The sequence below is a fragment of the Microtus oregoni genome, unplaced genomic scaffold, assembly GCF_018167655.1.
Source record: "Microtus oregoni isolate MIOR12 unplaced genomic scaffold, Mior012 000002F_ref0000024, whole genome shotgun sequence".
In the NCBI taxonomy this organism is placed as follows: domain Eukaryota; kingdom Metazoa; phylum Chordata; class Mammalia; order Rodentia; family Cricetidae; genus Microtus; species Microtus oregoni.
The window spans coordinates 28,465,783-28,478,332 of record NW_024543061.1 but is presented as its reverse complement, the minus strand read 5'-3'; the positions used below and the strand labels follow the sequence as shown (position 1 = coordinate 28,478,332).

Below are 12,550 nucleotides of genomic sequence, written 5' to 3'. Positions count from 1 at the left end.
CCATGAGGACCAACTGCCCACCTTTAGGGCCATTCTTCCACTTTGTCCATTCCATGCCATTGACTCTAGACTCCTGGATGCCTTTGTTCCTCTTCTAACTTCTACTTTCTTGCTGACTCCCTCCTGCCTGTCTAATCTCCATTGCTTCTCCCCTCTGCTAAAGCAGTCACAGCAAAAACCCCAATCAAAGACACGTCAGGCACATAGAAATAATGGAAGGTTCATTCTAAGAGTAGCCAAAGCTTTTGTAGCAGTTAAAAGACAAGATCTGATTTATGTTTTATGATAAATAACTTGGGGTGTAGCATGGAGAATGCAGCAGAGTCAGGGGTGATGCTAGAGGACAGCCATGATGGGCAGGCAACTGAGCCTCAGGCCTGAAGCTAAGCAATGAAGAGAGGTCTGTGTGTTCAAGGATCATTATCATCTCAGCTCCGTGAGGTCAGTGCCTTGTGAAGAAACAGCTTGGTGCTACGCTGGTTGACCAGTTGGCCTCTTGACAAGCACCCTGCAGGATGGCAGTGAGGTGCCAAGGCTTGTGCAGGCTGCCAGTGCTTCTTGCCAGTCCTCACAAGAGACCACCCTATTACCCAGAGAGTGAATTTTACACTGAAAGTTTTTGAGTGCTGAATAAATCATGTAGCCACCAAGCAGAAGAGACTCTCTGTGGCCCAGCCGCCCCTCTTCCCTCAGAGGCAGCTGAGGAGGAGCTAAGTGAATAGCGATCCTTCTGAGATACTCCCTTCTTCTGGAGAAGCTTTCAGACTTGGGTGATAGGACTCCCCATTTCACAGACACTTTGTAGACAAGTTCCCTTTAGGGAAGGCCTGGGTTGGGATGGAGTTCCTCTTTCTTACTGTGATATATCCACTCTGCAACAGTGTCCTGTCAGAAGGGAGACACAGCAGGCACCTTTGGTTCAGAGCTTCAAGGTGGCCATTGGCAAAACTCTTGCCACATCCACTGGGACTCCCATCTAGGTGATGTCTCAGTCCTGGGAGCCATGACACAAAGCCAAAAACAGGAAAGAAGCTGGGAAGGGACTGACCTGCCTCAGGTGTTCTCTCTGACCTAACAGAGTTTCTCTCCTTTCTAGCCCACAGCTAAGGATGTCCTTCATTGTCTTCTCCACTCGAGGGACAACCTTAATGAAGCTAACTGAGGACAGGTAAGGGGACTCTGCACACGTCATTTCAAAGTCTGTCCTGGCGTCTCAGGCACCTGTCTATCTAACATCTATCTCTTAACTCAAGCCTTGACATTTGCATCTGGGCCTTCTGCTGGCTCACTCTGCGGTGGCTTCCGATGACATTTCCTGACACTGGTGAGATGTTTTAAATGACTGGACCATGTTGAGATGAGCCTTGTATTTGAATGTTAACTTCATCTGCTGAGTTGGAACAAAAATGTTGGCCAATTCGGTTCTTTAGGGATTGTGTTTTCACCCGTTTGGATTAGATTTATTTGGTAAGCTAGAGTTTTGGAAATGCAGTAAATACTCCACTTGAGAGATAAGAGCCTGAAACGTGTCCCTGTGTGATTGTCAAAGAGGAAAGTTGTAGCACAAATAAATAGAAGGAAATTTTAATCAAGTAAGGGAAAATGTCAGTTTTGACAAACATTCTCAGGGATTTAACCATGTTCCACATCACACATGAAGACCATTGGTGACTAAGACATGCCAATTATTCCTAGTTATCATGATGCATGGGAAGGGCTACAGAAAGTCTCCTCACATTCACGTCACTAAATACTTTTTCTGAAAAATGTGGCATGGTCCACCTGAGGGAAGCACTGTAGGAACATGGGATTCCTGGATGCCTTAAATATAGGTGTACTGGAAAAAGAAATGGAAGCAGGGCAAGGCTTAGTCCATCTTTTTGTTGCTCTGAACAAACGCCACAGACTTGGTACTTTATAAAGAGAACAGGTTTATTTAGCTCACATTTCTGGAGAGTCAGTGTATGCCAGCATCTGCACATCAGATGTGGCTCATGACATCACAGCAGCTGAGACCACATGGCAAGATGAAACCCAGAGAGTCAGTGGCTAGCCCCACTCTCTATACACTTAACTTGGGAAGAGTCTGCGTTCTGCAAGTTATGTTAATCTCCTCCAGGGCCATCCTCCAGTGATGCAGCTGTTTGCCCCAGGCCTTACCTCCTAGCGTCTTCACAGAGGGTCATATGTGAAGTTCACAACCCTCCAGTCAAACCATAGCAAGCGTAAGAAGGCCTGGAAGATGTCAGCTGATAACATCCTTTTATAGAGACAAGAATAGAATTAACCAATTTTCTGGCTCGGACCAGTAAGTCTAAGCCAGTGCCCACGGCTCTCCTTGCCTGGGATTCCGCCTATAACTTCACTTCCAAATCTTTCTTCTCAACATGCTGCCCAGAAACCCCATTTTAAAAGTGTATGTCATTCCCTCTTCACAGAGGACGGTAGACCATGCCTCCTTCCCATGGACACCAAACAGAACCCAGTCTAGGCCCAGGCCCCGCTGCTTGCACATTCTCTTTAAAGAAAGAAGCCTCCTTTGGGGTTGGCCAAGCACTTTGAGAAGCTCCAAGGAAGGACCTAGCCTTGTGAGAGACCCGGGGTCCTACTCGGTCTTTGGATGCCATCCTTCAGCAGGCCTGGCTTCTGCTCAGAGATGGGCAACTAAACAAGAAGTCTTGCTGATGCTGCCACACCCTTGTCTTCCATCCTAGACCAGCTGACCTGAGAGCACACGCTAGGACAGTGAGCTGGAAATGGCTCACAGAGTCAGCCAGTTTTTTCCTCTGGTCACTGACTGGACTCCTACATGGATAAGAAGAAACTCTGGAGCTGATCCAGGACTGTGGGTGTAAGCACCCATGTGGGGGTGTCTTTATCATCAGTCCCAGTGCAGAACCAGATTTCCCCTGTCCTTCCCATCCTGCTGGAGCTGTGGCATCCTGACATCACTTCATGCCAATGAGTATGTCAGTGTGACCAAGAGATAAAGGCCATGCAGCTCTATAGATGCTCTAAGTCACCACCACAGCTGTTGGGCAGCTGGCCAGGGCAGGTAGCAGACAGACAAACGCGATCAGGATGCCACGCTGACAGCGTTCCTCTGAGTCTCCTTGGAGTCTCTGTTGTTTGTGCCTTACCTTCATTATCACTAGTTTCTTTAGCACCCCCACTTTGCGGAAGGCTGTGAGCCTCCGGGGGTGACTGCAATGACCTAGTCAAGCGTGGGCCCGACACACACCCAACCTTACCACGTACAGAGGAGACTAGAGGTCACACTCACGTGCCCTAGGGAGAGAGACTACAAGGATCGACTTTTTTGATCCAGTTCTAACTTGTCTTACAGTAGTTTGCTGGATTCTGGAATTGAAGCATGATTAATAAAAACTCAGAGAGAAAAATTGGGGTTCAACCTGAAGGTCAGAAAAGCAAAGCAACCAGCTCTTACCTCTACCTCAGTCTGAAATGGTGATCCTGCCTCCAGGAATCTCTGAATGAGATTGTGCCTGAAGCTGTCTCCTCCCATCTTATATTCCTCTCTAGGGCTGGGATTGAAGGCGTGCAGCACTGGGAATAGAGGCATGTGTTACCCCTGCCTGGTCTGTAAGGCTGACCAGTGGGGCTGTTTTACCCTCTGATCTTTAGACAAGCTTTATTTAATAAAATACAAATGAAATATTACTGCAGGGAATCTTGGTCTCTTCTGAGAGCATTTGCTCTTCTCAGCATCCCTCTGAGACAGTCAAGGATGCACTGATATACCCTGTGTGTATTTGAGGATGTTTATGGAGTTTTAAAAGAAACTCATGAAGAGAAAAGGGCACCAGGCTGGAGAGATGTAAAATGCTTGGTTTGCCAACGTGAGGACCTGAGTTTGGAACTCCAAGTCCACGTTACCAAGGCAGACTGAGTGTGTCTCCTATCCCATGGCGGGATGGGGGCTAGGAACAGGCAGATTGCACCCAGCTAGCCAGCCTGCTCAGCAAAGCTAGGTGAGATCCGTCCTCAGGAAGGCACCTGAGGGTCAGCACACACTCCCACACATCCTGTGCACATGCACGCCCACGCCTACACAGACACTCACACACATCCTGTGCACATGCACGCCCACGCCTACACAGACACTCACAGACATCCTGTGCACATGCACGCCCACGCCTTCACTGGAACTCACAGACACTCCCACACAAAACAACGGGGCATTCATTGGTCAGGAAAGATTCTCATTTTAACAAGATGAAAACATATGCTAATCAAAAAACATAATATTGGAGATATATTAGCAATGTATTCTGGTATGTTCATGGGATCCAAAATGCATTCAGACATCTATGGGGAGATTGAAGAAATAAAGTGAAAACGGCTGCGTGCTGAGGCATAGTAAATGAACCACAATGAGAACAATGACGTAGTCCTCTTTGGTTTCTCACGGTGTGTCATTAAGTCCTTATTTTGTGTGCAGTTATGGCACCAATTCCTTCTAACCGCTGTTAAATTTTCTCATTTTTAGCTCTCAGCAGTTTGATGATGATGGGCGGGGGGGGGGGGGGTGCTGGGCAGAGCGTATTGAGTCTTTAAAGTCGTTTCTAGATGTGGCAAGTTTACCACCCCGCTGCACAAGCTGTTTGCAGGTTTGTTCTTTAGCGTTCACTTTCTGCTCTTTCTGGGAGTCCCACGGTGCAGGTGAAGACATCTCTGGGTTACTCCACACGGGCCTAAAGTTGGTTTAGATCTGGTTTAAAGTCTGTTCTTGGTGGATGGTTTCTGCTCCCGGGCCAGTGCTCCTTCGTCCCTTGTCATCTTCCTTCAGCCATTCAGCTCCTGTGCCGAATCCTTCATTACAGACGTTTACTTTTTCATTTCTAAACTCTTGAAACTTCCGTGCCTCCGTCAAGTATTGTTTCATCTCCATTCCAAGTGTCCACAGTGAGCTCACAGGGTGGTCAATGTAGCTGTGTTCGGGTCTGCCACGGTTCCAGTTTCTTGGGACTGGCCTCACTATCGCCGCTCCCCATGAGAGCCGATCATGTTTTTAGGTGTGTTTATTTGTTGAGTAAGTTTTTAGAATGTGGCTTTATTTTTATATTGCTTACACCTTGGCGTTTTCCGTTTTCCTTTCGTTGCTTCAGTTTGCTGGAACCTGGGCTTAGGCCACTCTTCTATCTTTAGTGCGGACAGAGGTTTCAGTGTCCTCGCTGGAACCTGGGCTTAGGCCACTCTTCTATCTTTAGTGTGGACAGAGGTTTCAGTGTCCTCTCTGTTAGTGAACCCAGGCTGTTTGGAACCTACCCCGGTGCTGCACCAGAGGGACCTTGAGACCTCCAGCTTCGGCCACAGACTTCGGAGTCACCAGAAGCACCCCAGAATGAGCCAAAGAAGGGGTGTCTGTTGGCATTTTGGTCAGATAGGCTGCCAAGAGGCAGCCATCTTCTGAGGCAAAGCCAGAGTAAGAGGCTCCTCTCCCCAGGATTCCCAGAAATGGGGATTTTTTTTTTTCTCAGCCTTTCCAAGACGCTTCAGCTACCACATGGAACTTATTGTCAGGTTAAGACCACAAGAGAAAAGAGAAAGTGAAAATCCGAAATTCACTTGTGTGGGCCATCTTTGGGGGGTTTTGACTCCTCTCCGCTTTCTTCATTTTCTAACCCTTCCTGTGGCTGCTGTTCTCTGACAAGTTGTAGCAGGCCATGACAGGCTGTGGAAGGCCGTGACAGGCTGTGGAAGGCTGTGGAAGGCCGTGGAAGGCTGTGGAAGGCCGTGGAAGGCTGTGGGAGGCCGTGGCAGGCTGTGGAAGGCTGTGGAAGGCTGTGGAAGGCCGTGTCAGGCTGTGTCAGGCTCTGGAAGGCTCTGGAAGGCTCTGGAAGACTGCAGAAGGCTTGGGCTTTCCTTCCTTTCCACAAATGAGGACACTGAGATTCCAGAAGTTCACTGGGGTCTATTAACAGGCTAATGGCAGAACTCATTTCTGATCTCTGGATTCTGAACTTGGTTGAGTCAGAGCCCTGTCAGATCATGTCCCCTTCCACGGTTGCTCAGCTTCCTCATTTTAAACAAGCCAAGATCTATGGGCCACTCATTAGCATAGTAGCATTTCCAGTGCCGATTGAAGTATTGTAGTACAGCAGTGTCACGTGAGCAACTACAGGTGAAGCCCTGAAAACTCTGATCTTAATCGTGACATTACCTGAAACACTTCAAACTTGTCTTTGTCTGGCTATGAGATCGTGTCTGAGGAGTCTATCACTTTAGTGGAAACCCAGAGAGCTGGTGGGTGCCACCAAGGGCCCTTGTATCGTCTGTTAATGTGATCATATAGTTTTTCTTTGTTTTTACATACCATGGGAGTAGAAACCATTAAAAAGATTTTAAAATGCTGGCTGATTTTCACATTTCTGGTTGTATTTGGTTCTGCTGTATTCTTTTCATGTGAAAAGAATATATTATTCTTATTGTACATTATTAAAAACGTTAGCATTCTTATTCATAATCACTGTTATTACTACTTTTGCTTATGGCGATTTGCATTTTTTTAATTTAAGTTTTGCCTCAAGTTATTGCCATGTAAGGCATGGGGCCAACATTTGCCATTTCCTGTGCTGGGAACCGGCTTCCCAGCACTGCTGTGGGGCAGCCTCTATGCCAGCCACGTAGAAGTGGCCTGCGTGGACTTGGGCCCTGCTTTCTGCTCCGTTATGGTTCCACTTTGTTTTCCTGCAGTTCTACACCCAACCACGTTGTTTTAATTAGTTTCAACATCTGGAGGACCAGTCTTTCCTCATTTCTAATATTGAGCAAAAATCTCCTTGGTCTTTAGTGGATTTTTCCAACCATGTGCTTTTAGGGTTTTCTTTAGTGTTCCAAATATCCGTGGGGTTTTTATCCGAGTCCTCTGGGAGGCCTAGTCCTGGCACCAATGGGCACGGCATTCTTACTCCACAGCATTCGTGTTATTCAGGGTGCTTAGCACTTCTGGGTATGTCCTCCAGGAAGGTCTGGGGTTTTTATCCGAGTCCTCTGGGAGGCCTAGTCCTGGCACCAATGGGCACGGCATTCTTACTCCACAGCACTCGCTGTTATTCAGGGTGCCTAGCACTTCTGGGGATGTCCTCCAGGAAGATCTGGGGTTTTTATCCTAAGTTGCATTCAGTGTTGGTTAACTCTGTTCCCACTGTGAGCAGAACATCTCCTGTTACATCACCTAGTCTTATTAGCACTCACAGACATGGTGGGCTTGGTGTTTGGAATCCACGGGCTTCATAAGCAGCTTATACTTGTTATAGGAGCATCCATGAGACTTTAGCACCAACAATCAGTTCAGCCTGTGACTCCAGAAGTAACTTAAAAAATAATGTTTTGAGGGGAAATTTCTGGTTTTTACAAAACTTTTTCTTCTATCTTTCTGTCTCTCTCTGCCACCCACTTCTTTCTCTCTCTGTCCCTGTCCCCCACTCTTCCTCTCTCCTTCTCTTGGATATTGTGGGTAGAACTTAGGGCTTGGATATGCTAATTGCTCTAGCACTGTATCACTGTGTCACCGAGCCTCATCCCTGGCTCACTCTGTTCAGTTGTATACACACACACACATACAAACACTCAATTTTGATGAAATATTTTATTAGCTCAAACTTTCTCAGTTACCTAATGGTTTATTTCTTAAATTTATCAACACTTTTGTTTTGTATGTTTTTCAATTTTATGATTCATTATTTTATATTACCATTATGGATTCTCATTTCCTCTGTTTTGCCCCTTTTTTGCCATCTTGAGATGAAAGGAATTATTTTTGGTATCTTATCTTTCCTTAATAATTAAAGCTGGCGTTGATATAAATAGATCTGAATTCAGATCTGTTGAAGTTGAACCTCATTCCGCTGATGTGTTTGTTCTCAGTGCTAACTTTGGACTCATCTGCAGGTATAACAACCTTACTCTTGCTGGGTAATAATTCAGGAAGGTGTTCCATGTGATTTTGTTTATCCTTCCCTCAGGTCTTAGAAGCAACTTTTTTCAAAGAAGACAACTATAATAATTTAACTTGGGGTGTTAGTTTCTGCTTTCTTAGTTTTGCTGATGGACTGCCAAGTGATCAATGTGCTATATACCCCACAACCCCTAGCTCCATGATTTTCTTTCCCAGAACCTTTTGGGAGTTTTTTCCTTTATCTCAAATATTTTAAAAAATTATTAGCATGATATATCTGGGTCAGAGTCATCTTACTTATGTGTATGGTATCTAAGCCATTCTATCTGACACTTAAACTTCCTCCACTCAACACGTTTTTCTTCTCTTATTTATCATTACTCCTTTGATCTGCTTATTAGTTCTCTTTTACGGTCTAAACATATGTTTAATCTGTCTTTTTCGTTATGTCAGTGTGTGCACACAGATGTAAAGGCCAGGGAGGGACATTGGTGTATTTCTCCATTTCACTCCAACACTTTTTATTTAAATTTGTTGAGATTCTCTTTATTTTTATGTGTATGGGTTTGAGACAGGTCCTGTCACTGAATCTGGAGCCAGCTGATTCCGCTAGTCTGACTAGACAAAGAGCCCCAAGCAACTGTGTGTCTCTGCCGTCACAGACCTGGGATTTCAGGTGCATGTCAACATGCCTGGTACCCTCTTCAGACCCATGACCCACCACGGGGTGACTGAGTTAGGAACACTCTCTAGACCCATGACCCACCAGGGGGTGACTGTTTCAATCTCTCCCATGGCCCACCACTGGGTAGTTGGGTTAAGACCCCTCTCCAGGCCCCTCACTGGGTGGCAGGTTTAGGATCCCTCCCCTGTGGAAGCTCAGGCCATCCTCCTGTGGCCTGGAATGAGAGGATGTGTCTTCCTCCATCTCAGCATCTCTGTTTCCTGCAGGGATTCTAAGATCTGGGCTTGACACGCCTGCTTGCTTTCCTTCAGGCCATAAAGACCATTTGCTGGATCCTGGTATTTAGCTGTGTCTGTGATGCTCTGGAAAGGGCACTGAGGGTTAGACGTGTATTCCTAAAAGACTGGTTTGGACTGTGAATCTCGCCTTTCTTCCAAACTTTCCCAGATTCAAACACAAAGCCAACAAAACAGCCATGGGTCAGAGGATTATCATATCTTATTCAACCCATTGGCCTCGTTTTACCAGTAACAAAAAGGATTCCCAGATGGACTGGATTGTTTGTGCTGTTCCGTTCCTGTACTCGGCGCCAGATTTTATTCACAAATTTAAGATTTTATCTCAGTTATTCTTTCCCTACTGCATATAACCTTCTCTGTCTACCTGTGTCTACTGTGTGCTGCCTTCTGGTCTGTCATCTGGGAGATGCTTACATGGAACCACATATGTGTATAATATTAATATGTGGGGGTGCCTACACATATATCTCTAATAAGGGTTTACCATGTACGAGTAAATAGATTTTCTTCAGCTATTACCAGGGAAAGTAATGTCTACCCGTGGGGCTCTCTTTAGAACTGCATTTGTTATTATATCATATTATAGGTGGGGGTACCCAGACAGAAGAGGATCAAGGCCACTGTGCTGTGTAACTGTGGGAACCTGGACTGGAGCCCAGGAAGCATGGCCTTGTTTCCTTGTGTTTGATGACTCTACTTGAGAATTTCCCACTATTTTACTATTATACACAGTTTTAAATTTAAGAAAAGAGGGTTACACAGTTCGGCACCCCAACCCCCTGACTGCTTCAGAGAAAGAGTTCCCTGAAGCCTGTGTGGTCATTTCCTCTTGTCCCTGAGAGTTCAGCCGCCCTCAGCCGGAAGAGCTGCATCGCCGAGTTAGCAGAGCGGTGAGAAGGGTAGGCTGAAGGCCTTGCTGTTGCTTCAGCAAGCAGAAGGAAGCCAAGAACATCCAGCGTGCAGTATGGACAGAAACCCCAACCCCTCCTGTGCCCCTCTCAGCTACTCCAGCTTGCTCCAGCACCCAGCTTGGCCATGCTCTGGAAACATCTCTTGGTTCTGGAGCAGAGTGATTCCATGTTGCTATTCCTGAGAGACTGGACTCTAATTAAATCCCTTTTTAAATTTTAAAATAAGAGGGGAGAGGAGTCTTGGATATTTAGTGTTTGGAAGAACTTGAATATGGCACCTTTTCTCTCTCTGTAAAATGCTGGGAAGATTCATAGTGTAAACGTGCTGTAAGTGTTCAGTGAACAGTGGTTACTACCACGAGTGCTCAGTGAACAGTGGTTACTATCCAGGGTGCTCTGTGGACAGTGGTTACTATCCAGGGTGCTCTGTGGACAGTGGTTACTATCATCAGTGCTCCGTGGACAGTGGTTACTATCATGAGTGCTCCGTGGAGTGGTTACTATCATGAGTGCTCAGTGGAGTGGTTACTATCATGAGTGCTCCGTGGAGTGGTTACTATCATGAGTGCTCCGTGGACAGTGGTTACTATCATCAGTGCTCTGTGGACAGTGGTTACTATTATGGTTGTTGCCAGGAGCTTTGATCAACAGCTCAGGGTTGTCTTAAATCCTCCCTGGCAAACCTCACACCATCACAGTGTGTCCAACAGCAAATTCCTAGTGAGTCCTGGATCTCTCTGGTGCATCCTTTTCTGAAGCATTGAGCATTGGCAGGTCTATCCTTGTATACAGGAATACAGGTAGAAAATACTTCTTCAGCGTAAGGCTAGATAAACGCCGTTTTCTCCCTGCCTAGTGATTTTAGTGAGAGTTCTTCCCGAGAAGAATGCACAGGCCTCGTGTTCACAGCACGTTTGTCTACAGCCTCCCAGCCTGAGTCACAGTAATGCTGAGTGAAGAGAGTCTCCCTGGAGCCATGAGACAGCTCCTCAGATGCACCTTTGAGAGTGCTGTGGGCCAGTGTTTCCTGATCTCCCTCTGGAATCTTTTGTGAATAGGAGAAAGTAAAATTGCCCTCTCCAACCCCAAGTTGACATTGATATAGCAAGACATTGCCAACAGCAAGACATTTCTTCCAAGTTTTCCACCTAAAAATGTAATATGCCAATGTTTTCATTTATATAAAAGTTATTGTGGATGGTTTTTCAAAATTTGGAAAACCATACTTCAGTGAGGGGGGGTATGTCCCCCATGTCTTGGCTGCAGTGCTCTGGGATGCACCCAGTTGGGGAACTGCAAACAAAGAGAACGGCTGTGCCCAAGCCTCGACTCTAGGCTCTAATGTGGACTTGCCGGTGTCTGTTCTCCTGTGACCACCGCAGGATGCAGCGATGAAGCTGCTATGAATTAACATGTGGAAAATGCCCATCAGAGATTCTAACTCATTACAGGTACTCAGGAAATGCCTCTTGTCCTTCATGCTATAAATATGAAAGGGGCAAAAGTGGACATTTCTGATGTCTGGCTGAAGGCAGGAAGGCAGTGTCACCATAGTTAGAGGACCAAGAAAGGCTGCATCCAAATCTTCCATTGTCAGATGCATTATCCACTGGGCCACTGGCCCCAACTGTGGCTGCATTCTCACATCCAGGGACGGAAGCTGAATCATCCTGGTCACGCCAGATGGTGACACTATCATCTGGGCAGTCACTCTTGCTGCAGTGGGGGGACCTGCTAAACCTTGCATTTATGGCTGCCCCTGACAGGTCCCAAACACAACCCCCTCTTCTGCTGCTCATTCCAGCAAGTGTTTAAATGGTTGACCATTTGGGGCATGAAAATGTATAGAGAAAAGGATCACAAACACCCCTTTCATACCACTAGGCTTGAGAAATAGATTGACACAGGGAACACTTCCTGGGGGCACAGTCTTTGTCTCCTTCCGCAAAAAGAATTGCTGCCTTGAACTTGGAGTTTATCATCTCCATGAATGTGTATACTTTTATATCCTCAGAAACAATATACGTTCATATTGAACTACATATATAATAATGAATAAATGTGTTTGTGTGTGTTGTATGTTGTGGGGGTGGGAAATTACGGAAACATATGTTTATGTGGATCCAGGCCAGAGGTCAAGCTTGGAGGATCTTTCCTTGGTGTCTAACCCATGAGCCCCAAGGATCCATGTGTTCCTGCTACCTTAATGTTTGGATTTCAACCACATGCTGCTATGCCTAGCTTTTCACCTGTGTTCTGGGATCAAACTCAGGGCCTTACTTGTAGCAAGCACTTAATCAACTGGGCATGCTCATCTCCTTGCGAGGACTGGGCTGGGCAGAAGCAGGGACTTCTTGTGCTCTGTGATGGGGGGGGGGGTGAGAATGAGTGGGCTGCTCAGTGAGGGAGGATTTTCAGCATTACTGGTTAATCTTCAAAGGCAGTGTGGTGCTTGAGCTTAACTCCCACTGTGATCTTAGTTCTCAGTACCCCACTCCCTCCGGCTTCTTGATTCTTTCTTCTAATTCTGTCTTTGCAGATCCTTCCTGCCCACATGCGCCTTGTGTGTTGTGTTATCCAGATAGATCTAGCATACTTCTACCCTCCCCCTCAAGCTCAGTTTGGCTACAGAATGTAGACAGAGAGGTTTGTGGTGGAGAACTATAGCCTTCACTGTGCAGGGGAAAATTCTAGAAACAATGCGTAGGTCTTAAATTGTGTTCATTTCTCAGTA

At 46.2% G+C, this 12,550-nt stretch overlaps 1 protein-coding gene across 1 annotated transcript in view; it reads left to right on the top strand.

Annotated features, from left to right (window-relative positions):
- The window catches only part of Antxr1 (ANTXR cell adhesion molecule 1), a 191,321-nt gene that overhangs the window by 29,142 nt on the left and 149,629 nt on the right, over window positions 1-12,550 (top strand). The window contains exon 3 of the mRNA XM_041639405.1: window positions 1,097-1,168. Within this exon, the coding sequence (XP_041495339.1) occupies window positions 1,097-1,168 (72 nt within the window). The remainder of the gene's footprint in view (window positions 1-1,096; window positions 1,169-12,550) is intronic.